This window comes from Carex rostrata, chromosome 6 (assembly GCF_964058835.1).
Source record: "Carex rostrata chromosome 6, lpCarRost1.2, whole genome shotgun sequence".
In the NCBI taxonomy this organism is placed as follows: Eukaryota; Viridiplantae; Streptophyta; class Magnoliopsida; order Poales; family Cyperaceae; genus Carex; species Carex rostrata.
The window spans coordinates 7101170-7128606 of NC_135923.1; the positions used below are offsets into that span (position 1 = coordinate 7101170).

Genomic DNA, 27437 nt, shown 5'->3' on the forward strand with positions numbered 1-27437 from the left:
GCATCCTATTGATAAAAAAGGCCGCTGTCAAGACCGCTTGCCCCCACAAGTACTTCGGGACATTCATCGCAATCATCATACTCCGAGCTACCTCAAGGAGATGACGATTCTTCCTCTCTGCTACCCCATTCTGCTCTGGTGTATATGGACAAGTGGTTTGATGCTGTATGCCCTGGGATGACAGACTCTCCAAATGCCTTGTTGGTGTACTCTGTTCCATTGTCAGATCTCAATGCTTTCACTACTGCCCCATATTGAGTCTGAACCCCTTTGTGGAAGTCTTTAAAGCACTCAAACACATCACTCTTGTTTTTCATCAGATAGAGCCAAGTAACACGAGAACAACAATCAATAAAAGACACAAAATATCGAAATCCATTCAAAGTTGTTGTAGGACAAGGGCCCCATACATCAGAATGCACTAAATAAAAAATACAAGAGCTCCTGGTGTGCTTGCCCAACTCACAAGCATCACAAAAGAGTTTATCCTTATTAGCCTTTTCAAATAAAGAGTGATACAAACGACTCAAAAGACTAAAAGAAGGATGACCCAAACGTCTGTGGTGAAGCAACAACGAGTCCTCTACACTACTCCCATCTCCTTCAGATGAGCGTTTCTGTTAGATTTAATCTGTAGCGTAGCTTTAGTAAATTGTTGGTGAAATTAGCTGTAATTCCTTTTGGACTCAGCTTTGGGATAACTAGTAAAATCTGATATAACTCGTTCCTGTTGCTGTCCTACACCGAAGATGCATGATGAAATAAAAATAAAAATAAATGTAACTATGTAAGGTAAGACCGAGAAGCGTGAATTTATTGTGAAATCCAATCTCTAAACTAATTATAAGAAATCACTCAAGCAGAACTGACAAGCACAACTGATACTTTTGGATAACATTCAAAAGAAAAGAAGAAAAGAAGAAAGAAAGAAAAAAAAAAAAAAGAGGAGAAAAAAATAATAAAAATAACCAAGTTATATACAAAGATAAAAACTAAAAAACTAAAACAATACAATTCACTGCATTTCAATTTCACTTGCCTAATACAGCGTACAGTTCTTCTACTACCAAATTAGCCCCCTTTTAATTTGAGTCCAGAGGTACACAAACAGTTCTTAAATTCGGGAAGTTGTCTCTTTCAAATTTATCATCCAAATGCCTGTGAATAACCAATACTAGCAAGGTAGGGCAGTTAGAAACATCGATTTGTTTGAGTTTGGGAATCTTATTTTCAAGAGATAATCTCTGAAGAGAACTCAAATTTAACAATTTTAGATGCTCCAGAGATGGAAACCCTTCGGGCATAGTTATTGTATCCACAGGTATATTGTCAATTAGGATGTTCTTGAGCCATTTTAACTGCCCCAAAAGAGAAAGAAAGCTGACATTTTTGCAGTTAGAGATTCGAATCGTCTCTAGGCTTGAAAATGATGCATCCCCCATCCAATTAGGAAATTTGGTACCTGGATAGTTTACAACCCATAGACACCTAAGCCTGTTGTGTGGCTGCAGCAAGTTGATTACCTCTTCACTTTGTTCCTGAAGCTGCTCATCATTGAGAGCTGAACTGTTCCACCTCAGCATTAGATTTTCAATAAACTGTTTACCTTTCAAAAGTGCATTATTGGCTTGCCCGGTTGGCATCTTCTCTAAGTTCAGTATGCAAAGATCTCCTCTAAGATTCAAATTATTTAACTCACTAATGTTGCAACATGGACCTTCAGCAGAGGTCAGATTGAACCTAGAGAGTGTTTGAAGGTCTTCCAATTCACCAATTCCTTGTGGCAGTGCCACTTCAGTTAAATCGGTTATCTCCTCCCAATCAAGATTCAAGTCAAGATGCCGCAAGTTGATCAACTTGCGCAACCCTTCTGGTAATACTGCAAGCTCCGAACATCCCTTAAGCTCAAGGGTTTGGAGATTGAAGAGGTTACAAATTTTCTCAGGTAGGGTTGTAATTTTAGTATATGAAAGACCAAGGAACCTCAGGTGAATCAACTCACCGACCGAATCTGGTACCACTTTGAGATCACTGTTGCTCATATCCAAAACCCGTAAATGCATAAATTTACGGAAAAAGGGTGCCCGTATGGAATTGGACAGCACCACCTCTTCATTGAGTTCGTGACAGAATTTCAGGGTTCTCAAGTTCGAGTAAAGCTCTAAGCACTCTAGTTTCAAAGTATTTGCATCCTTGGGTTGCAAAAAAGAAGCATAGCGAGCCTCATTTGAGTCACCATGATTACCCTCAGGTAGAGATTTACTGGAATCGAAGCTGCGAAATTCATATTTTGAAACCTCCATTGCTAGATCGAGCATCAGGCTTGGCATTCTGTACCTCTCTACCTGACGGGAGAAGAGCTTGGCATTCTGACCTCTAGTACCAGTAGTTATTTTCTCAAAGAATGACCTCCATATCAGGTCATCAAAGTACTTGATACCAACTGCCTCTAGCCGGCGCCTCCCATCTGGTTCAATCAGCCCTTCTGCCATCCAGTATCTAATTACTTGATCCCTCTCAAACACATAACCATTAGGAAATATCGAGCAGTAAGCAAAGCATCGTTTTAGGTGATACTTTAAGTGATGGTAGCTTATCTTTAAGCTAGCAAGAACAAAACCATTAATATCACCTTTAAGGGCTCGCATCTCATTCAGCACATCGGACCACTCTTCTTCACTTCTCCCATTTAATACTGCCCCTAGAGCCTTGGCCGCCATGGGAGATCCATGGCACCTTCTCGCAATTTGTTTCCCAATCGGTACCAATTTCTCATGATCTTGATTGATGATACCTTGTGGGAGAGCAAGGGACTGGATTAACTTCCAGCAATCTTCTTCATCTATGCCTTTTAAGCTGGGTTCCAGCAATCTTACTTCTGGCATTATCTTGTAGGTTCTCTCGTAGCGTGTTGTGATTAGAACCTTGCTTCCATCTTCCCCGGCAAGTAAAGGGACTCGCAGATTCTCCCAGAAATCCAACTCGATGGCCCAAAAATTATCAATCACTAACAGGAACTTGTTGTTGTTGAGATAGTTCCTAAATGGTAAAATGAAGATTTGGCCAGTAAGGAAACCATTTAGTATTGGTGTAGTGTTATACGTTATTTTTATGTTATGGCTCATATGAGGCTACAGGTAATAAAGTAAGCCTTAGGTGAGTGTTGATCAGTGTTGGCACCAACCAGCCAAAGGATATTGGTATCAGTTTAATAAGGTCTATATTTGAAGGCACTGTTAGAAAGGCTAAAGGGGTATTATTGTAACAATAGGCAAAACAACCTAATTACCTCCATACATCAACTTTATTCCAGATACATGCAAAATCATAACCTTCTTTTGATTACAGTAATATATCACGTGTATCTTCCAGCTTATTCATGACATGCCTGACTGACATTTATGGATCATTCTATTTATAGACAAAGTTTGGACATTTCATTTTGTTCTCTCTTTTTTTTGTTAATTTAGTTTGGACACTTGGAACCTAATTTTTCTTTTAATTTGTTGAATACTTAAACGTGCAAATCATAAGCTGTTGTATAATTATTCCCACACATGATAATAAAAAAAATATTATAATAGAGGCCATATATACCTAAGCCTGTCCTTTAGAGTGTCTAAGTCCCCAAAATCATACACTTCGCCTGTCATCTTTTCATAGATCTTCTTCATGGCAGTGCTCACATCACACCTTTCTGTCAAACATATCCATGCCCTGATTTCAAAACAATTTAATCTCGGATCATCATAGACCATTTGAGCAAGCGTGGTTTTCCCAATCCCAGCTGCGCCATGAATAGGAACAACTGTAATTTTTGGACTCGATGCACCTGCTGATGTCTGAGCGGATATCAGCAAGTTGACAATTTCATTTTTGTCATTTTCTCTGCCGATTATGCTTGCCGGGTCATGACAAGGGCCAGTTTGGAAAGGCCGGGCACTTGAATGAGAGGTCCCATCCACCCCTCTCAACCTCAGATTCTTTCGACTCTCCGCAATCTCAGCAAGCCTGCTGTCAATTGCATCAATCTGAGATGTAAACCTCCTGCGCTGAATTGGGCCCAATACGGGGCCAATGGATGGGAACTCGATCGGAAACCGTTTCCTCTTATGCGAGGCTGCTACATTGGTACTATGCTTGTGCACCTTAACGGAAGTCTGGTACTCGTCGAGGAGGTCGTCGGTGTCGAAAGACACCGACTTGAGACGGTTGAGCCAATTTATAATCGACTCATCCTCGATGTTGCGGCGATCCTCGGCATCGGTTAGGAGGTAGTAGATGTGGCTTGATTTGCGTCTAAGCCGCCCGAGATCTTCTTCTACGTTCCAGTAACGGGTCACCAGAGATAGGCCTTTATCCACTACCTTCTCTGCCACGTCCAATACCTTATCTGCCACGCCTGGAGAAGACCAGATTGTGGAAACCCAGCTCATGGTGCTCAATGTGTAAGGAGGAGGAATGGGAGAGTTGACTTGAAGAAAGACTTGAGAGGAGAAAGAAGAGATCCCCCAGAGTGGATATAAAAACTTGTCGGTTGGGAACTTGAAGAGATCCTTCCGAATGCATAGCATATCCTCTGCATTAACTCAAAAGATAATTTTTTGAGTTAATGAATTTTACTGTCCGTCTGATTTTAAATGGAGTCTATCCGATTCTTACTTACAACATAAAAAGTCCTTTAATATTAATATAAATCTAATCTGCACGAATTTTAAAACATATTAAATGGTCGACATGTGTTAACACAAAAGATTCCTTTTGAGTTAATGCAGAGGATACGAATTCGATTCTTCCTGGATGAAGTGTTGTTGATACCATAGTGACATGATACGCGAATAATTCGCGTATAATTCGCGTATAAAACGTTTTTTTGATGTTTCCGAACCGAACTCCGTTCAAAACGGGGAAAAACGTATAATACGTTTTATTCGCGAATAAAACGCGTATAAAACGCGAATCACGTTTTATTCGCGATAAAAACGCGAAAAAAACGGAAATTTTTTGTTTTTTGGAAATTTTTTTTTTTTTTGGAATTTTTTTGTGTTTTCTGTTGAAATTTTTTTTTTTTTTTGCTTCCGTAGTGTACCGAATCATTCCCGAATTATACCCGAATTATACCCGAATCACGAATTTTTGAACTCGCCGAACCGAACCCGAACTTTTAATTTGTCACTATGGTTGATACTGCGAAAGTTCGCGTATTCTATTTTTTATAGCGGCGTTTGGACTAGGGTTGCACATTGAGTTTGATTTGGAAAAAGTGCGTAATTAAATTGATTTGAAATGAAATTAGTTGGTTCTCAAACAAATCAAATCAGTTTAGTTTGAATCTTATTTAAACTCAATATTCAAATTGGATATAATTCGTTCAAAATTGATTCGTAAATTATTTAAATTTGAATTTCAAATAATGCAACTAATGATTTCAGTCATCAATCTTTAAGCAAGAAACCTTATATCAGTGTTCAAAATTGTGAATATAATGATAACTTATAATAGAAAAAATTGTTCAGCAACGTAACAAATTAACAAAAAAAATAAATTCCATTTGACTAGATCCATGTCTTATTTTTTAATCAATCCAGCAGTATAAAAGGTAAGGGAATTTTGGATTGGCTCATAATTCATCAGTGTTAATTCGTCAATGGTAAAAGATAAAAGAAAAAAACATGAATTTTGTTCTGCATGAAGAAAACTAATGCATAAACTATCGGTGACTACCAATAAAATATGTAATTCATGATTCGATTGACTTCAATTCAATTCGAAAAAAAATTGCAATTAATTCGTTTGATTGAAGTTCGTTCTAAAACAAATTAAATCAGTTCGATTTGAATCTTATTCAAACTCAAACTCAAATTGAGATAAATTTGATTTGGTTTGATTCGTTTGCAGCCCTAGTTTGGAACAAGAATTGGGTTGGTGTTATAATTCAAGTTTTGATTTAGTAAAATAGTATGTTAAATGTATGCGGATTTTTACAATAAAATTTTGACTCGAAGCCGCAAAAATGTTACAGAATAAATTTATTTGGATCATTTTGTTCATGTTTGATAAAGAAAACTAATAAATCAGTTATTTACTTCTTGTTAAATGGACACCTTATTAATTGAAATAAGAAGAGGTGGGAATAAATCACCGGAAAATTTGAGAAATAAATGGGCTTGCCCTTGTATTGTGTTGACTCTAATTATTCAAATTTCCATTTTAATTCTTGCATGTCTTCAATTGATTGCCACATAGTTAACACCATCTTAATCTATCCTTTGTATAATGTTTGTCAAAATACCGAAATTTATATTAATATTAAAAAAAATTCAAAATCTAGACTCTATTTGACAAGATTTCGAAAACTGTCAAAACTTCATATTTATTTTTCGATTTTAAGCTGAATTACTGCAAATTTATTCTCCAGTTTTAGGCATCTCAAAACCGCATTTCTTTTTACATAACCACAATTTTTTTTTAAAGTTTTGGTTTTGGAATTTCAAACCGCAAATTATATTTACGGTTTTAATTTTTTTAATTAAATAGAAAATATTATAATTTATTTATTTTTTGAATTGAAATATTAGAAATATTTTATATATTTCTTTGAAATAGATGGAATACTATATAATTTGATTTATTATAAAGACTGCAACAAATAACTCGGATCAACATTTTTTAAGACAATTTTTTTAAGGTTGTAAGAAAAATTAAAATATTTCTTTGTGTGTTATTGAAAAAAAAATTGTTTTGAATCTTAATGATTGCTTCCGTTGAAAAGTGACTTCTAGGTAAATAAAAAAAATTGTAATCCTTTTATTTTTGAAAAAAATAAAAAGATTCTCTGACAAAATTTTCATTGTATAACTTTTTCTCACAATTTTTTTCGTTTTTTCGAAAATACAAGAATTACAATATTTTATGTATTTAGTTAAAAGTGACTTTTGAATTGGAATCAATAATTTAGATTCAAAATATTTTTATTTTTTTTAATAACGCAAAGAAATATTTAATTTTTCTTACATTCACAAAATATCCGACCTGAAAAATATTGATCTAGGTTATTTGTCGCAGTCTTTCTAATAAATCAAATTATATAGTATTCTATCTGTTTTCAAAGAAATATATAAAATATTTCTAATATTTGAATACAAAAAATAAATAAATTATAACATTTTATGTTTAATTAAAAAAAGTTAAAAGTTTAGGAATTGTAAAACCAAAACTGCATTTTTTTTGCAGTTTTGGAATTCCGAAACCGAAAAATAAATTTGGGGTAATTCAGTCTAAAATCGAAAAATAAATCTACAGTTTGGACAGATTTCGAAATATTTCAAACAAGATGTAGATTTTGAAATTTAATATTTTTTTAGATATTAATAAAAATTTCGGATCAAAATAAAAGACAGTTAAATATTTTTTAAAATTTTTATATTTTTTTATTCTTAAATATCAACACATAATTAAGATTTGTAGATGTTGTTGTTGAAATAAATTTATATGATTTGTTATATAATTTCAAAATAATGAAGAACTTTTATCAAAGTTCTAAATAGCTATTATTATATCATTATTTTTAAGTTTGGAAAAAATTATAACACAATTATTGTGCACCTACAGCTAAATATTTAAAACTCTGACTTTATATGGCAAATAGTCAAATACTTCCCAGGGTAATAGGAGTGTGTATCCTCTGAGATATCTCATATTTTGTGTGACCGACGTGTCCAGTGTCTAATATAGGATTTTGTTGCTACTCTTGTACTGACTTAAGTGCAAAAAAATACTGTAATTTTTTTAAATCTAACTTAAGCCAAGAATCTACTCCTTGATTGATTTCTAAAACTAAATTTATTTAATGATTAAATAAATTAATATAACATTATACCTTGGTTTCAAATTCGAATTAAAACTGCCACTGGACTTGCCTCGGAGTTGCTGCTGCTGGACTTGGAGCACCAGATGCCTGTGATAGGCATAAATTATAGAGTTAATTTTCTAAATACCCTTCAAAACAACTTCAATTTCTTATTTACCCCTCTAGTCTTAAATTTATCTTATTTATCCCTTAACTCTTACAATAGCTTCTTATTTACCCACCACTTAACTAATTCTATATTATCCCTAGTTAAATTATAAAAAACTCTTGATTCAACTTTGATTAAAAAATAAAAGACAGTCTTACCCTTCACTACATGTTCTCATTCTCCCCCTCTTTGCACCTGCTATCTTTCTCTCCCTCCCCCCCCCCCCCCTCCTCTCTCCGTAGCTGCTCCTTTGTCACTTTCTTTTCTTCAATATGATTAAAAATAATAGAAGATCGCTAGCTAATACGTTTACAACAAAAGAAGATAGTGAAAACAATTCATCCCCTTCTTTGTTTTTCTTCTTAATTAATCTGAATGTTTGTTTGTTTCTTTTCTTTTCTAATCTTGATAATATGATGAAAGAAAAATTAATGAAGTGAAAATTTTCCCGTTTCTTACCTACGTTGTTCTTTTCCTTTTTAGATTCTCTTATGATAAAACAATATTATAGAGTTTAGAATTGATCAATAGAATTATTCATAAGTAAAAGAGAGAGGTAATAATTTCTGTCAAGTTTTTTTTTATTTAGTAATTGTAAATATCTTTATAAATTAATCAATGTTTACATAGTCCTAGACCTCATACTTTACCATTAAATACTGAAAAAGCTTGATTCGGAGAATTGACCCTTGAGAATGTTAAAATGCTATAATAATTCATAGGTCTAAAGTTTATATTAAGGATGGGAGATATTAAGGTTTGTTTTTAGAATTTTAAGACTCTTGTATGTAATTACTGGATACATTTGAGGCTAGAGAAGTTAAAATCTTTCTTAACATGTATAAATTAAGCACCACTCGGCAATATGCTCCCCAAAAAAATCCAATGCATTATGATACTATACCTATACTAATCTCAGTTGAATTTTTTTATCTACTGCTACTCTAATCAAGGTAACGATTATCTTAACTAACTGGTGTCTGGGTCAAAATGGTAATTTATCGGAGAAGTCTATTGAGATCAAATATACCTGGACTAAAAGAATAACACAGGGATTAAACTATACTCAGCAGAAAATTAATAAGCAAAATTATAGATGAAAAGTTATTGTGCAGCTGCAACAGGCCCCTTACTCTATTTAGCGGCAAACGGCATGAAAGTGATATAGTGACATCTGTAGTGAGGTGATTGATGTTGAATTTCATAACAAGGCCACATGTACCTTTTAATGGTTCCTCCTTAGTATCCCATTTTCGATAATAGCGAACCAGTTGTTTTGCAAAGAGCCAACTCGATTCTGCTGTTGGTAACATTTTCAAAAATAAAAGAGAAGGGCAAAACTGTCTTTTATTTTTAATCAAAGTTGAATCAAGAGTTTTTTATAATTTAAAAAGGGATAATATAGAATTGGTTAAGTGATGGGTAAATAAGAAATTATTGTAAGAGTTAAGGGATAAGTAATATAAATTTAAGATTTGAAAGGTAAATAAGAAATTGAAGTTGTTTTGAAGGGTATCTAGAAAATTAATCCTAAATTATATACACAGTCAATCTAGTTTTTATTATGAAACAACACCAAATATCTTGTATTTTGAATATAAAATGAATAGAATACACCTATAATCAAGTTACTGCGTTTGCTTAGTTTTAATTTGCAGGAAATAAATAAAAATGAAGAAAAACGAAGAAAAATGCCCTAGTGCGGACGCACTGTAGCATCCAACAGAAATGGAGCATGAATTTAAAACGGCCATAACTTTTGACTTGTAATTCTGTTTTGGGCTTATGACCACTTTTCGGAAAGCTAGTGAGAAGATCTACAATGTGAGAAACTAAAACAAAAAGAAATTTTGGATCCAGTGCGGACACATTCAATACTTAGAGGAATTTTCAGCATCTCAGCACTTCACAGAAAAAAAAAGTCTGAGCCTAGTGCAGACGCACTCACCTCCAGTGCAGCCCAAAGCATCCGCACTGGACCCGCAGACAGCCAAAAAATGTATTTTCGACAGTTTTTCTATTTCTGGCACATCCAGGGACGCGTTTTAAAGACTAAAATTAGACATGTCAGTCCGAAAAACATGTAAAGATAACATCCACTAACCTCACATTCTAGCCTCTAAATTGGGCATGGTCTTCTACTATAAAAGAGGCGGTTCTTTTCCATTCAAAGCATCACACACTTAGCGAAAAATTCTGCAGCCAAGGAAGCTTTTGAAGGAGGGAGAAGAAGAAGATTTGAGCAAGAAATCAGCAAGATTGAGAGTTTTGATCCAAGAAAGGGTGTAATCATTTCTTTATTTCATTTCTTCTTATTTTTGCCAAACTTTGTAATTGATCTCTCCAAGAGAGAGTAGATCTCTCTCTTGGGGTTTAGGTCAATGCATGAACTTGTTTAATTCTATCTTATTTGGTTATTTGTTTTTATTATGATTGTTTTATGGGATTTGATTGTTAATTTATGTGATTTATCATTTGTGTTGATTACATAGTTTAGTACTTGCAATCGATGTAGTTTCGCTTTGGATTCCCTTTTGATTCAAAAGAACCAAAGTAGTTAGGATGAGAGGAGAGTACCAAATTATGAACACAAATACCTTAGGACTTGGATTAGAAGTGATGATATCCAAAACCAGATCTATAGATTTTATAGGTTAGGATTTGGTGAAGAACGACCGTGAAATCAAACCCTTACTTAGGACACTTAGATTGACTAAGTATTGATATGTATTTTGTGTGCACGAGTGTTAAATATCCCTTTAGGATGGTGACAGCCCTAAAATTCAAGAAACATTAATCCACCGCACCAAAATACTTGAATCAATAATTAATTGAAATATGCTAACAAGAGCTTAATGGGTCTAGATAGCTAGGGTGAAGAACGACCGTGAAATCTGAAACTATCTAGACACGTTATTAATTCACAACTGTGTCCCTTTTTAACACTTTAGGTTAGAAACCTCATCAAATCATACATAAATTTAAACAATACCGAATATATAGAATTAACAATGAATTGTAGACCGAATGCCCCTAGATCTCCTCAACTTGAAAGCAAACCAACATTTCTCTTCTTTGTTTTATTTTCATTTATTATTTAAAACTCCTTTCTTCCGGGTATTGAACCCAAATTTATGATTATTAGAACAACCCCCCCCCCCCCAATTTTACTTTATTGCACTTTACTTTCCTTATCTATCTGAAATTAATTGTGAAAGTTTAAGCTAAGTATCTAATTGTACTCCCTGTGGTTCGACACCCTAAGTACTACATTGATTAGTTGTGCGCTTGCAACAAACCTTTCTTTGAGTATTAAAGGTAATAAATTTAATGAAAAATTGGTTATTTGCCACTCCAGAACCTTCAAATTGTAAAAATGTCATTCCAAAATTTAAAATTGTAAAAATGTCACTCCAAACTTCATTAATTTGTAATTTTGACACTCCAAATAATTAATGACTAAAATACCCTTCCTTCTCCTGCCATGGTGAAAGGCAAGATGAAAAAACGGATCCTAATAATGATAGATTTTGCTATCTATCTAGTTGACTCGGATACAGATTGAAACGGCGAATTGCACTGGCAACCATAGGATCCTAATACTGACTGCATGCTCTTGGAATTCTCAGCTGTGTTATGTGCATTGCTGGGTCGGTAATTATTGTAGTTCATGCACCACGAGAGAGAGAGAGATCACCTCTATTCTAGAAATTTGGAATATGGCAAAAAGCTCTTGGGACTAGATAGATAGCAAATAATTCTACAATAATTATCGATTTGCACTGGCAGCCATGGCAGGAGAAGAAGAGAGGGTATTTTAGTCATTAATTATTTGGAGTGGCATTTTTATAATTTCAAATTTCGGGATGATATTTTTACAATTTGAAGGTTTTAGAGTGGCAAATAACCAAGAATAACCAGAGAGTGGATATTTCTTCTGCCAGAAACTACTCTATCCTCGGCACTCGCAAAAACAGTTGTCTCACGATCTACAGATACTTTGATTCACAACCACGTGCAAAAGCAGAGTTACGCGAACTTCGCGAGATTACAGCTCACAACTCTCAAAAATATATACGTCAATACGTATATATTACTTTCCTTACTCAAACACTATTTGAGAGGAAAAACTAAGAAAGAAAGGAAGTTGACTTCCACAGACGATCAATCAGACTTTCCAACTTAGCAAAGAAAATGGTATATCTTCTCCAACACCCCTCCACCCCTATTTATAGCCATCATATGGTTGTTAGATTTGTGTTCTAAAAGTTATCATTTGTTGATTATCTTTTATATATGTTATATTTATGAATTGAATGTGATTTACATTTTGTTCCATTAGTTTTATATTTATATTTAGAAGTGTTCAAGAAGATGCACTTGGTCTTGAACTGCAGGACTTTAAGTAAATAAATATACAACACTAAAATGTTCACAGGTCTTGCATATTAGCAGGAACACTAATATGACATATAAGACTGTTCGTGTTGATTAAAAGTACGTTGTAGTTCTGCAAACATTGATAAAAGATTATCATTTAATAACACGAATATATGAAATGCTTCATATATTGAACAGACCTAATAGATGAAACATTATATGGATTGTGTTAGTGTCATTAATGTTTTCATCGTGCCTCTGATTTCAAGATTGAGACATATATTGTTTTCACATGAGGAATGTACAACGTAATTATTATTAAAAGCTACTTGCAAGAAGTGGTGATAAAAATAATAGTTCTTTATATGTAACTTGTGCGGGAAAATGATATATGTCAATAGCATCATTGCCACTCATTAATAATGAGAAATGATATTTTGGGCCCCTTGGTAAAGTAGAATTATAAATGGATCCAATATAACTGAAGTGCAGTTATAATTTTATAATTTGCTTAATAGAGATCAAGAAATGATTATAATACAAAGATGACACAGTCCTACTTTGTATATTAATCAGAATATCATAAGGCAAGAAATGGACACAAGTAATGACAAATGTTACATTACTGTAAGGATCGCGTTTCGTAAAAGGATTACTAAACGTTTATGTTATTTGGGTAGCTGTAATGTATAGCTAGAATACCGCTTACAGTTTATGAAATTAAATATTTTATTTCATTGCCAACATAATATAGATCCTCAATATAGGTCACACCAACTGAACGGGAAACAAGAAATAAATATTATGTCACATGATGTGACTGACTAGCAGGGAAATAAATATATATTGTAATGTGCATATTATGAGAATAATATTCGTTGCACATATCATAATATGTGAATATTATGAAATATAAATTTATTTCAAGCCCAAGCCCAAAACATATTTTAGCAAATTGAGAAGAGAATAAGCCCAAACAAATATTGATTATGACCATTAAATTCGGATTACAAAATGGACAGATTTTAAGGCAACTTTGAATGAGCATTTGAAGGGGCAAACATTAACCAATCTGGGCGTATGATCTATGAATTCTGTAGCCCTTCGAATCTAGAATCCAACGGTGAAAGTTTCAAGTCGTTTGGAATTCCCTACATAAAGTTATGGTAGTTTTAGTAATGAAAGGTCAGAAGTTGATGTGCTGTTTCGAATTCTGTTCATGTTTTAATACGAATTTAAAGAGTCTAATTATATTTTTTAATGGCTGTAAATAATAGAACAAAATATATACATCAGGTATGGCTTTTCTCTCTCTCAAGTGAGTTTAGAGTTTTTCCTCCAAAACATTTTGCTAAAATATATATCGATTGATTATACAATCGATTAATAGACGGGTGAAAAGCTAGACGCGGAAGAGAGTTCGCTAGCACGAATTCGACACCGTTCTTGTTTCGGATTCAAGGTGAACCTCAGAGGAATCAAGCTACGTTAAAGACCATAGGTATGATATAAAATTCCCTCTTGTAGGAATATGTATATGATTACGACATGGATAAATTAGCAATAATAGAACGATCTTAGATGTTATCGGATTAAATTTTTTTTATTTTATCCGATTCGCATCATGAAATCCTTCAATGGCAGCATGAATAGGAGATCGATTTGGGTAAATTGCCAAAATGCCCCTTGGCCCAAAAAGGCCCAAAATAAATAGTGCAAGGCCCAAATTGAATAGTATTGGACCTGGGCTTTTGGGCTTTGATCATTAAGCTTTCTTAATTCTAATCTAAATATAATTAAGGCCCAAATATACACATATATATAATTGTTCTGAACAATTATATTCATTTGTGATTGCAGTTGTGATAACTTTTACACAACATGTCATACATGCTTGTAATTTTAATTTGTTTAAGCTTGTCATCTTTATAACATTTATAATTAATTATAACATTTATAACTAATTATAAAACCATCTTATTAATTAATTATAACTATTTATAACTAATCATAAGATTATCTGATTACTTCCTATAAGGTGTGACCCGATAGGATCTGTGTTATGTTGACAATAGAATTAAAAAACTGTTTTAACTTCTATAGATCATAGTTGGCACCTGGCAGTGTATTATGACCCCCAATTACACAGATGATGTTGTCCAGTACAATATCATGATCCTGAATAAACTATTTACTTGTGTTAATTCTTTCGTTTCATAGTAACATATTAGGTTCAAGGTAGGTATGTATCATCCTCGCAAACTTAATCTTTTCTTGATCTGGAGTAGATTATCATATATAATTAATCTTCATTAATCATACCGTATACGGATAATCCTACTCTATCAAGGGGCACAGTGTTACTATTACTCATATAGTAATATGAGGAACGATAGTACTCTTGGTGAGCATCTCTTCCTCCTCACAAGTCATGTGTATTGAGATGTCACTCTTATAGCTACTTTTTACGGATAGCGTTAGACAACACTTACGAATACACACTTCTCATGTAGAAAAGACCACACCTCATACTTTATAACTTAACACTGAAATGAAACCGTTAATGATACAAACACATTACCATTTAACGCTTCATTTAGAGTCAATCAAATACCATGCTCATAACATGTATCTATGTGATTAAATGACAACTCCTTGTCTATGATCTGTAAAACTTGATTATTATTTAATCCACATACTAACCTTCTAATGGCTAATTAGTGTTCCTGCTAATTACCACAGTCAGTGACTATTTAGAGTGTTTATCATCTATATTATGAAGTTTTACAATTTCAGTCATGAACTCGAAATGATTCATAAATGCAATAACACTCAAGGAACAAAATGATATATATTAATTGGGGATAGCGCGGGGACTAGTGTGATTTGAGCTTTGAGATTCGTGCATAATATATTTGAACGGTTGAGATTCTCCAAAAACTCACGCAAAATATGAGATATATTAGAGGATACAAATTCGAGTAATAGTCACATATTTTGTCCAATTCAGGCCAATTGAGGGGAACCAACTCCGCTGCTTTTCAAATAGGAGAGCATGCCCCTGTTATCCAAACTCTAACCAATGATTTTTTTCATGTACGAATCTCAACACACATTAACAGTTCGATTTTGAATAACAAAGTCATGCTCTCCTATTTGTCTCCTATTTGGAGAGCAGCAGAGTTAGTTCCTAATTGAGGAGGGTACGCGTCTACATACTTCCTTCAATTTGTTTCGAGTTTTTCTGTGACTCAATCCATGAGATAATATATGTTATTTCATGACTTTTAATTAAGTAACTAAGTTCAACCTATATTATCTGATACTAGTATTGTGCCCGTGCGTTGCAACAGAACATATTATAAAATTGAATAGAATATAAATATATTTTTTTGTTTGACATTCACACAAAATTAAGAAAAAAAATATTTATGTGAAAATAAAAGACAAATGAAAAAAAAAGAAATCCAAATAATAAATAATAATAATAATAATAATAATAATAAAAGAAACAACAAATGAAAAAAAATGATCAAATATAACATGAAAAAAATTCTTGAAGTATCATTGCGATTTGATATCTAATTTTCTCCAGAAGTAAGACAGGTCATTAAACAATTTAGAGAAAAAATGATACGTAAAGAAACAAAATTGAGAAAGATATGATTAAATAATTAAAATAAAAGTTTTTTTTTCTACATATATATTATTTATGGAAATTATTTTAACAATGAAAATTTCTGTACATATCATTTCTCTACACAAAAGTTCTAGATATTCATCATTTTCTTTTCAAATCGGAAATATATGATTGTATCTATCAGCACAAGATCGGTTATACATCTATTCACAAAGATACAGTAGTCCTAAACAAAATTCGGAAAGATATGATTATTTCTATTTTTATTGTTGAAGCTATAGAAAAAAAGGAGAAATGAAATGGAGGAAACAGAGAAATAAAGGAATAATTTAATTGTAGGAATAAGAGATAGGTGTAAGAAGAAATAAGGAAATAGATCGCTAAAGATTCCTTCAATTTTAATTGTGACAAACCATGTAGCAATCTGTGTGGCGAGTATTTTTTTTAACTAAATTTAGACTTCTACACATAAAATGGATGTATTTAATATAAATAAGACAAATTATGTGATTGGAGGGTTGATATTATATTTGAAAATTTATCTTTCAATCTCAGTCGTTGGCAGATCAGGACAACTATGTGCATAATAAAATAATAGAGATACAAATTATGCATATTGGTAGACACATAACATCGCTGTAAAATGTATGAGATTTACTTTATTTTTTATTTTTACTTTTCTGCGACATATCATGTACAACGAAGTGTGTTGCTTTATTCTTATTTGATCATGCTGTAAAAAAATTGCAGAGACATTTGAAATCAACATATCGATTACTTTAGTTTTACTAGAGAAAATAATTGTAAATTTATATATTGTATACGACAACGAATATGCTATTAAAAATTGTTGAATATCAGAATGAAACAATTTTTAGAATACTCAGATTCCATTTTTTTTCAATAATAATACGAACTTAGAGTAGTTGAGTTCACCGTCGTCTCTTGCATAAGAACAATTAATGCATGCAGCATTGCTTGTATTGATAAGTTCACAACTAGTTGCAAACTAATGATATTATGTGAAAAATGAAGAAAAGCATGGGGCGTGCATTTATTGTGTGAACATGTAGGTAAAAATCATGAACTTGGTGAGAAATTATTTTAACTTTAATACTATTTAAGAACTTCCAATTCCTTTTTCTCTTGTCATTTTAATCATGAGAACTTACATTTATAATTTCAATTGTTTTTTATGATATAATGTTCTAAGATATTATAAAAAATCAATATTATTCAATTAACAATTTGGTATGAAATGATCACTATTTCTTAAAAAAATAATATCCAAAAGTCTTAACTGCCAGAGAGAATCCCTAATGTCCTGACACTTATTGGCAATCTCCTTACTAATTGGCACCAATTTCTCATTGTTATAATTAATCTTTGATACATTGGGAAAGTACAAAAGAATATATTAATTGTAAGCATTCTTCGTATTGCAAACCAGTTAAGCTAGATTGAGGTAATTATCCAACATGTATTTTTGTTGAGTGTTGTTATTAGAAAATTGCTTCACTCTACAGCAAAAAAAGGATATCGTTTGTAATTCTTGCAAGTGTTGATTTCCCTGATTCCAGCTGTGTCGTAAATAGGAGCTTTAGGGATTGTAGACCTCAAATCACTATGCTATCCCAGATCAGACACTAGCAACTTTATAATTTTGTTTGTATCTTTTTCTCGGCCCAATATTTCTTCAGGGTTATATGCTGAAAAGGCTCGGTGAAGTCATTGGGCCTCGGTTCTCTTTCGTCACTTTCTCTTCTCCCACTGCTAATTCACTCGATCGATCTCTGTGTCAAGCTTCCGAAACAGAATCCGCTTGAGATAATTTGAGAACCATGTCTCGTACCACTTCCTTTTACGTGATGACTTTACCTTTTGTACCCGGTAAACACTGTCATATTTATCAAGGATATTGTCAATATCGAGATAAGTATATTTGAGCCGATGAAGCGGGAGCTGGATCTGGCTCCAGCAACCCTCCACGAGTCTATCTTTGACAGATCTAAATGTATGTTTTAGTCCTTTGATCTTGTCTTCAACATTTTTGTAAGAGATACATGTTAGTTTTATTTTATTACATGGCCTGTGTTATTATTGTTCACCAATTTCAATTAAAGAATTAATGAAAACGCATCTGAATTTTTAATGAAAAAATTCATAATAAATATATAGGTCCCAACAGGTGCCACCAAAGAGTGTCTTCCAAAGGGTGCCTCTAAAGGATGTCTTTCAAATAGTGTATGTAATAAATATACTGGTCTCAAATGTTGCCTTAGAGTTATAAATAGACCTATTATCTTATTTGGACGTATCTCAATTATGAATAACTTCGTCCACTTATTTTACTGAAAAGAGAAATTAATAAAAACGTCTAAAGTCTCCATCATTACGTCTGAGGAAAATCATTGATAATCAGTATTTACGCTTCCGCTTAATGATGTCATCACTTCAAAACTATAAGTTTTAAATTATGTTTGCTATTTTATTTTGAATTTACGGATTCTGAATTGCTTGTATTTTAATTGTAAAACACATTATGATTTTATTATTTCTATCAATACACTCGTTTTTTGCAAGGGGTAACAAGAAGTCAACCCTCGGTAGTCCAATTATCTTGAAATAAGATATGCTCCTAGTCCAATTATCTATAAATTAGACATCATTAACTTCATTGATTCCACATTTACCTTTTATATTTGACAACTACATGCATTTCTCGTGGGGAACTATATTATTTAGCCACTGATATGACGAAGCATGCTCATCATTCGGCTTGGCACACTATGGATAATGTGATTTGTGGCGGGGTTAAAACTCAAGACAAGAACGTGCAAATTATTAGAAAAGCGGGGATCTCAGTGATCAGATGGTTCCGAATTCGGATAGAGTGTAGCTACGACCTACGATCAAGGATTCAACATGCGGAGCTCCGAATCATGAATGGCAGATCACAATTCAACAATCGTTGTTAGAGAGAAGGAATTTACAAGAGAATTAGAGGAGTTTAGGTTTTCAGCTCCAAAGACTAACTCATGTGACAGGTATAGGGGTGAGTAAATCGCTCATAACTCGTGAGCCGCTCATAACTCGCTCATTAAAAACTCGTCTAAACTCGCTCATTTATCCGCTCATTTAAACTCGTTCATTTACTTAATGAGCGAGCATGAGCATTACCCAACTCGCTCATAACTCGCTCATTAAGAATTTGTCACATCTAATCTCTGCCACATTTAATCATGTGTAATTATGTGTAACATCAATCTTATCTCATTAAGATTGATAGATAGTGAGCATAGTTATTCCATTTTTGTAATATATTGATTGTTGTTTGTTGATGCTACTGTAAAAGTATTACACTTTGTTGGATGATACTGTTGATTTTTGTTATATATATTCTATTGTTGTTTGTTGGACGATGGCTGTGAAAGTATTATTGTTGAAGTGTTGATGATACTGTTGATTTTTGTAATATGATTATATTTTTGTTGAATTTTTATTATATTTTATTTAAATGAATTATGACAATTTGTTGGATTTTGTTATGAGTCATAAGTCATAACTCGCTCATTAAAAGCTCGCTCATTTGCAACTCGCTCATTTATCCGCTCATTTAAACTCGCTCATTTACTTAATGTGTCACACCCCAAACCAGGAATTCTGGATTAAGGTGTGATCAACATCGCCTCGTGCTTAATTAATCATTAAGCACACAAGGCTAATCATCAATAATAAATGAAACAGCAGCGGAAGCAAAATAATATAAATATCAAGCATCAGTCACATAGCAAATAAATAAACATACACATACATAACATATAATTCGATCCATCTCGGATCCAAATCACACCATCTATAGAAGGGGATACATGATCTATCGAGCCCGTATATATAACACAGAAAATACGGGACTCGTAAACCTAATCAAAAGCATAATCCTAACTAGGTCAAGTGGTGTGGCCCTCGGGGACAGCTCCTGACATCTCCTGCTGCGGACCGCCAGAACCTGTACCTAAAACCCACGAAACAACTTGTGGGTGAGCGACGAATCGCCCAGTATGTGACCCAAAATTATCCCCTCAGGGATCCTCTACAATCAAATCACTTTTATTTATAAAATGAATACAATTAAAATATGCACATGTGTGAACCTATATTAATAGCTAATAGAATTTATAATACTTTTGAATGATGCCATGATGCGATTATTCTATTATGCCAACATGCGAAATAAATCCAAAATAAAATCAAGGTGTAATATCGGATATAAATCAAGTCGGAATCCAGTACTCCTTGCACTGTGTGCCCAAATACAATAATAATAATAATAATATGGATAAAGTAATCACCCCGTGCCGTGCTAATAGGATCAAAAAGATCCAAACAATATAATCCAAGTACTGTGATCAGAGTGCAATGATACACGTTGCCTAGTGACATCGAGCATTGCTCCACAAGATAATAGCACACTAGCCGATGGTTATATCAAATCCAATGTGTCATCTCGCCTAACGATTCATCACCCAAACATATCCAATAGGAGAAATCATACAATGCAAGTCGTAAAAAGTGAATCTCTTCCCTCATGAGCAGGAGAGAACTCTACCGTCCGGCCAGACCAATAGGAATCAGGGGCTCGACTCGAGCTCGACCCCGTGCATCAAGGCTCGCCGACCTTATGCACTTGCACTTCATTCCTCAAGACCCGCATTGGGCCTTGGGAACTTCCGTTCTAGGCAAAGTAGCTCCTAATGTAGGGAAGGAATAAATTCCCGAATCGTATCGTGCCACAGAACTCGAGATCGGAACTGCTCACGTCAAATAGTAAAATGATCGAAAATGATATATAATCAAGTTTATACATATAATATAAATCCTAAAGCCATCCAAGGATCAAGTGACCCTCAGCTCAGTGGCTGTCGGGCCGTCCCATGCCAAGTGACACCAAGACGGAACGAAGTCACTCGGCTCTGCTCAGCTCTCACCAATGCTGTGTATGCACGTAAAATAATAATAATATATTGTCTTCCACGAGAAGAAGACAAACTAATAACCTAATATTCTAAATATATATATAATATTATTTAATTACTCTACTCCTAAAATATAGTAAATTCAAATTTTTCAGGGTTTATGCAATTCTATCTAAAGTGCAGAAAAGGATAAACATGCTCTACAGTTTTAATGCAACTACTTAAAATAAAGTGCGGATGTCAGGTCAGATGGATCGACTGGTAAGAGTACGCCCACGAAAAGAATAATTCAGATATCCCACACCTGAGGGGGCTGGAGTCTCTGTCGCTAAAAATCAGCGTGCTCCGCATATGCTCCGATCTACGGGTCAGTCGGATCGGCTCACGGGTCGGACTCGTACGGAGTCGACTGATCTGTGATCACGTAATTTAAACTAATTAAAATCTACGCTAATTTTATTCTAACCCTCGTCCCAATTAATGTGTAAGTTGAATTCTCGATTATTTCAATTTTATAAAACTTACCAATTCAGTCAGTCTGACTGAACTGGTTAGTCAGATATTAATTATTTACTTTGATCTGAATTAATCTAATTTAATTCTAAAATAATTTATATTTCTAATAATTTAATTTGAAGATAAATCGCTTGTAAAAATTATAATGTCGAAATATTCGCAAAAATAATCATTTGTTAGTTACGGTAATTTTAAACGTGTCTTACCTATTAATATATCATAATTACTTATCTATTTGATTTACTTTAGCTTAACTCTAATTATTTTAAATCGGTCGAAATACGGTTTCAAAAGCTAACTTATTATTAAAAATTTCTAATGCTACTATATTTTATAAACATGCATAAATTATGTAATTATTACTAAACTAATAAGTATTAAAATATACTTTTAGTTATATTATAATTTAGACACGTAAATTAGTCTTACAAAATTCTAGAGAATAAATGTTTATCTATTTTACGTGTTTTTCTAATTATTTCTAAGTCGAGCAATTCGTTATTTTATAACTAATCTAATTCTACGTGTAACTAGTCGTTTCGAATCTAAGTAAAAAATAAATATTTCTCGTTGCTAATTAATTGTGCTTTATTAATTAACAATGAGTTTTCGTACAAGTTCGAAATGTTTAAAAGAAATGTTTTAATTTAAAAACTTATTATGAAACTTTTATTTTATTTTAAATGTGTTGGTAGTGTTTTAGTTTAAAAATAAAATAAATTGTTTGTACCTCTATTCTTGAGTGTCTATTATGTATGTATATAATTTGATTTACATGCTTTATATTAACCTGATGCTCTTGATTGTATTTTCATCACTTTTGATACTTAATAAGCCCCGGACCTGAGATTCAAATGATTTTTATTTATAAATTTTTCGGCACAAATATACAAGGTCCATGTACACTTGAGTTAAATTCATACATCATATTTTCCTTAATGAGTTTACGTAACCTAAACGAATTAAAAGCATAGTCAAAGGCGTTGTCCCTTTTAAATTTCAATTTGTTTTATCTAGTTCAATTCATAAGGCCCATTAATTATTTTATATTTTATTTTCGGCCTAAACCGAAGGCTAAATCGGATTTATTTCAAATTTTCATTTAATTCAACACAAATCAGAGAAGACACATTTTCCCTTTTTTATTTATTTTCATCCATGTCAATACTCAAGCCGATCCCTCTAAATTAAATTCTCCAAAGTTTACACCCAACTCTCCGTAACAACGGAAATTACTAAGGGTTTACAAAATTACAATTTGGTACCTCTACTTAAAATATTTATACTTTGGTTCCTAAACAAGTGATACTACTGGTACCGAGAGGCGCATTTATACAACTCCACAATCATCACAATAAGGGAATTAATTGAACAACCAAATGCCCAAATCAAGTTTAGAGGTTCTCATTTCTCAAGATCAATTTGAACTATTTCAACAATCCAACGATTGAGGGTGTATGATCAATTCTAATTGAAAGAAGCACATTAGCAAGATCAAACTAACAATTTAGAGAGCACATACAAGAATGAAAGGGCTCTGCTCACATCTAGAACTTCAAAGAATATGAGATGGTGAGATCAGATTCAAGCCCGGTTACGCTCAAATCCGCAAGCAATTCACACAAGTTCGATTCGATAATATAATGCACCACACAAGGCACATCAAGCACAATACTCAACAAATAAAAAGGAGGTGCTTAACATTTACCCGAGATGGCTGCAAATCACAAAGGGGTGCGGTTCGTCCGGTACCAAGGTCGCAGTCAGCTGTTGCCTTCTCCACCTCGCTTCCTAACCGATTTCGAGCTACACATGAGCGTACAACCAAGCATCGAAATTTCAGATTCGAATAGTGCTTCCGACTCGCATCATGGCGAAGACCATGACAGTAGTTGGGCCCGTCCCTCCTTTGCTTTCGACCTCCCTCAAGCTTTACGAGCATAAGAACACAACCGAGGATCACAAGAAATCTAAACCGGGTTGAGGAATTAATGGGAAAAAGAGAGGAGACATAGTGCAATGCTGCACCAAAATTTCACAACTCATGATCGAAAAAGAGAAGGAAATGAGAAGAGTGACAGAGAGAGAGAAAGGGAGGTACAGAGAGGAATGGGAGAGAGACGATGTGATTGGTTAGGTATTGAGGGCATACGGCTTAGTTGTGTAGGTTCGGTGAAGTCGTCGCTCGCGTGGGAGAGAGAGGAAGCGACTGGTGAACGTACGGAAGAAGGAAATTCGGACTGTGACAGTGGAGAACATATTATTTGTGTGCTTCAAGATTCATGCCAATGTACTTGAACGGTTGAGATTCTTGAGTATTCCATTTCTTCTCCAGGAAGTAAATGTAGAGGGATGATTTGACCAATTAAAAGAAAGAGAAATATAGAGGTAGAGACCCGACAAACATTCAAATTTGATCAAGTCAAGTTCTCCAAAAAGTTTAATCATGGCTTTGAGATTCGTGTCAATTCTATTTGAATGGTTGAGATTTTCCAAAGAAGCTACTCATAGAATGACATATATACATGGTGCGAATTGCACCTGACAGGAAGCAACAAGAATGGAAATTGCATAAAAATTGGTTTATTAAATATTAACTCTCTTTTAAATATCAAATTTATTTTATAAATTCGAATCGGAGTTTCGTAAATTTTTGCAATTAAATTCGTACGAATATTTTGAATGTTTATATTTCAATTTAGGATCCGGATAATTCGTTCTCAATTTATATAATATATATATTCGATTAAATCCCTAAACTTCCTGAATGAACGAGTTTTATAAATTCTATAATTTATTTGTACGAATAATTTCGTATAATTATACACTTATTCAGAATTCAATTATCTATTTGTTCACACGAATCTAATTAAATCAATTTCTTCTTTTCTAAAAATTCGAAGGAATTTGTTACGGATTTTCTAAGTTACTAATTTACCGAATAGTTATAAATAATCCATAGTGCTATATTTTATTCTATTTTTAAACTCTAAATTTCAATATACATAAACTCATAATTCGTTTATATTTCGAAATTTTAGGTTCCTTTTAAATCCATCAGTTACAATCTGAATGATCGTTAATTAAATTAAAAATTTTATTTAAGCGAAATGATCAGTTTACCAAATTAATATGTTTTAAAATTTCGGAATATAACATAATGAGCGAGCATGAGCATACCCTAACTCGCTCATGCTCGCTCATTAATCACCCCTAGACAGGTAAACCGGTGAGCTCCTTTGCGAGGCAATGTAGAAGACAAAAGTAAAAAAAATTGGCATTACATTCATCAGTGTATCACCGATCAGTTCCTTTTCTTTTAGTTAACCGTTCAAGCCTTCTATGTAGTACTTAATGAGTAGAACTAGGGTGCTCTTAAGCTCACCAAAGTTTTGGTGAGCTTAACTCTAAAACTTATCAAATCGATTTTAAATGACGAATCCGAACTGTTGAAACCCGCTTACCTTACGTGTGATGCATCTACATGTGAAATTTTTAAACATTCGAATTAATTTAGTATAAAGTCAAGCGGTCAAAAAATGTTCAAAAATGAATGCACTAAAATTAATTTATTAACCTTCTAATTTTGACCACTTGACTTTATACTAAATTAATTCGAATGTTTAAAAATTTCATATGTAGATGCATCACACTTAAGGTAGGCGGATTTTAACGGTTCAGATTCGTCATTTGAAATCAATTTTATGAGTTTTAAAGTTAAGCTCACCAAAACTTTGGTGAGCTTAAGAGCACCGTAGTTCTACATCTAGTTGGTTTTCAACCAGCGTTTTTAATATTAAAAAAAAGATATTTTAGTGAACTGACCTAGATTAATTCGGTTATTTTAAAAAAAATAGATGTATTTTTCTATTACAACTAAATTTTAAGATACTTTATCTATTTTTTTTATTTTTTATTAAAAAATATAAATAAATAAATAACTGATCTGGATCGGTAGAAATTTTAACAATTCAAACTTTTGAATTATTAGAATCGGTAAAATTCCTACCAATTTTTCTTTTAATTATGTACTCTTTTTATTTCTCTCTTTTTCTTTATATTAATTTCTAGAGAAAAGGTAATGTCTCCCTCCTTCCAGTCCCCGTAAAATCCCCGCAACTATTTTATCCACTATCTTATCCATTATTTAACAGAATTCTAACGGTATGTGAAATCATTGAGATTATTTTTTGTTTTATTCCGCGACTCCACAATTTAATTGCCAAATAAGAACGGAATCGTTTGTCATTTTTACTTTTTTATATTAAAATAATATAAAGTTTATGGTTTGAGACGTTGAATCAATATTTTAACATAAAATTTCATCATGACATTTTGTTTTTTTCACAGAACTGTTAACTTGTTTGAAAGGTTGAATTATAATATTTTAATATAATAAATGTTAAAATATTAGAAAACGATTCAATAATACAACAAAACAATACAGCGAAACAATACGGCAATCCTTGTGTGTTCAACGAATTCATTTTGATGGTCAACGTTTGAAATAATACGGCAATCCATTTTTTCAACAAAATCATTGAGATGGTCAACGCAATTTGGCCTTCATACCTTCTTCTAAGATACCTCACCTAGTGAGTAGAGAAGGTTAGTTTTGTAATTTTTCATTGTTTTGTATGTACAAAGGATTGCAGTACTGAACACCTCATGATTGAATATTATACTTAATTTATTTATTTTTTCATAAAAATGTGACCATTTTAGGGTTTTAAATTCAATTATTTGCGGCCTCGATTTGCTTTTCAATGTTTTCATTTTGCATGTTTAACATGTCGTTTTCTCATCATTCTGAATTTTTTTTCTTTTATATGTAATTATCCTCATCTTCATCATGATCATCGTCAGAGTTATTAATTTAATTTTGGTGTGCAGTGTGGCTCGTCTTGCACGGTTGCACCTATCAAGAATCAAGACTGGATACGTTGATCTTAGTACGCTGATCTTCGTTGTGGGCATCTCCTTACTAGTATTGATTGGAGGGTATTTTTGGAAAATAGGCCACTGGTGAAATACACTTTGCATCAAAGTTTTTTATTTGCATTTGAGGCCTGAATTCATGCTATTTAGTCAGCTCGAATAGCAGGAATATTTTGTAGTTCAGTAAAATAAAAAAAATTGTAAAAACAAATTGAATTTTTTTTTTACGTGTTTATAGTATTCAATGAAGTTGTCTACAGAGTCATGTGATAAGGTTTATAGAATTCAAACAATATATAATTGAATTTTTTTTACTAGTTTGCAGTATTCAAGGAAAATGTCTACATAATTATGTGATCAGGTTTACAGAATTCAAAACAATTGAAAGTATCATTTAGATGCAAATTTTAAAAAATAAAATTTTGAAAAAAATTAAAATGTGATTTTTTTTACCGATTTACAGGATTAAATGAAACTATTTACAGAGTTATGTGATAAGGTTTACATAATTCAAAATAATTAAAAGTAGTATCTAGAAGAAGATTAGAAAAAAAAATTGGAAAAAAAATTTGAATTTACATTTTAAAAAAATCAAATTTGAAAAATAAAATAAAATTTTGAAAAAAAATTAAAAATTTGAATTTTTTGTTTATTGGTTTACAGGATTCAACGAAACTATCTACAGAGTTATGTAATAAGATTTACAGAATTTAAAATAATTGAAAGTAGCATCTAGAAGGATATTTGCAAAATAAAACTCGAATTTATTATATAATTTTCTTAGATAATTTGACCTTGAGTAAATATCTGATTTATTTTATTTTATATGTAATATTCAGCATCATATAAGTAGTGTTATGCTATACTTTCTTAGGTGAACTAGAAAATATCTGATTTATTTTATTTTCATAGGTGAATTTGAGTAAATGGAGGCATGCTACAAACATCATTCGAATTTTATCCAATGAT

The 27437-nt window shown here is 32.7% G+C and overlaps 1 protein-coding gene and 1 long non-coding RNA gene across 2 annotated transcripts; both read right to left on the reverse strand.

The window, feature by feature from the left end:
• Positions 1-979: 979 nt before the first annotated feature.
• Positions 980-4486, reverse strand: LOC144555830 (putative disease resistance protein RGA3). Its single transcript, XM_078304261.1, has 2 exons — positions 3598-4486; positions 980-3039 (listed from the first exon to the last, which is right to left on the reverse strand). Exons 1-2 carry the CDS (start codon positions 4434-4436, stop codon positions 1083-1085), a joined length of 2796 nt encoding a protein of 931 aa, XP_078160387.1. The 5' UTR covers positions 4437-4486; the 3' UTR covers positions 980-1082.
• A 15298-nt stretch (positions 4487-19784) lies between these two features.
• On the reverse strand, positions 19785-23718 carry LOC144555880 (uncharacterized). The gene is made up of 3 exons (XR_013512145.1): positions 23239-23718; positions 21319-21428; positions 19785-20053 (listed from the first exon to the last, which is right to left on the reverse strand). It is a non-coding gene; the product is annotated as an uncharacterized LOC144555880 (long non-coding RNA).
• Positions 23719-27437: the final 3719 nt, after the last annotated feature.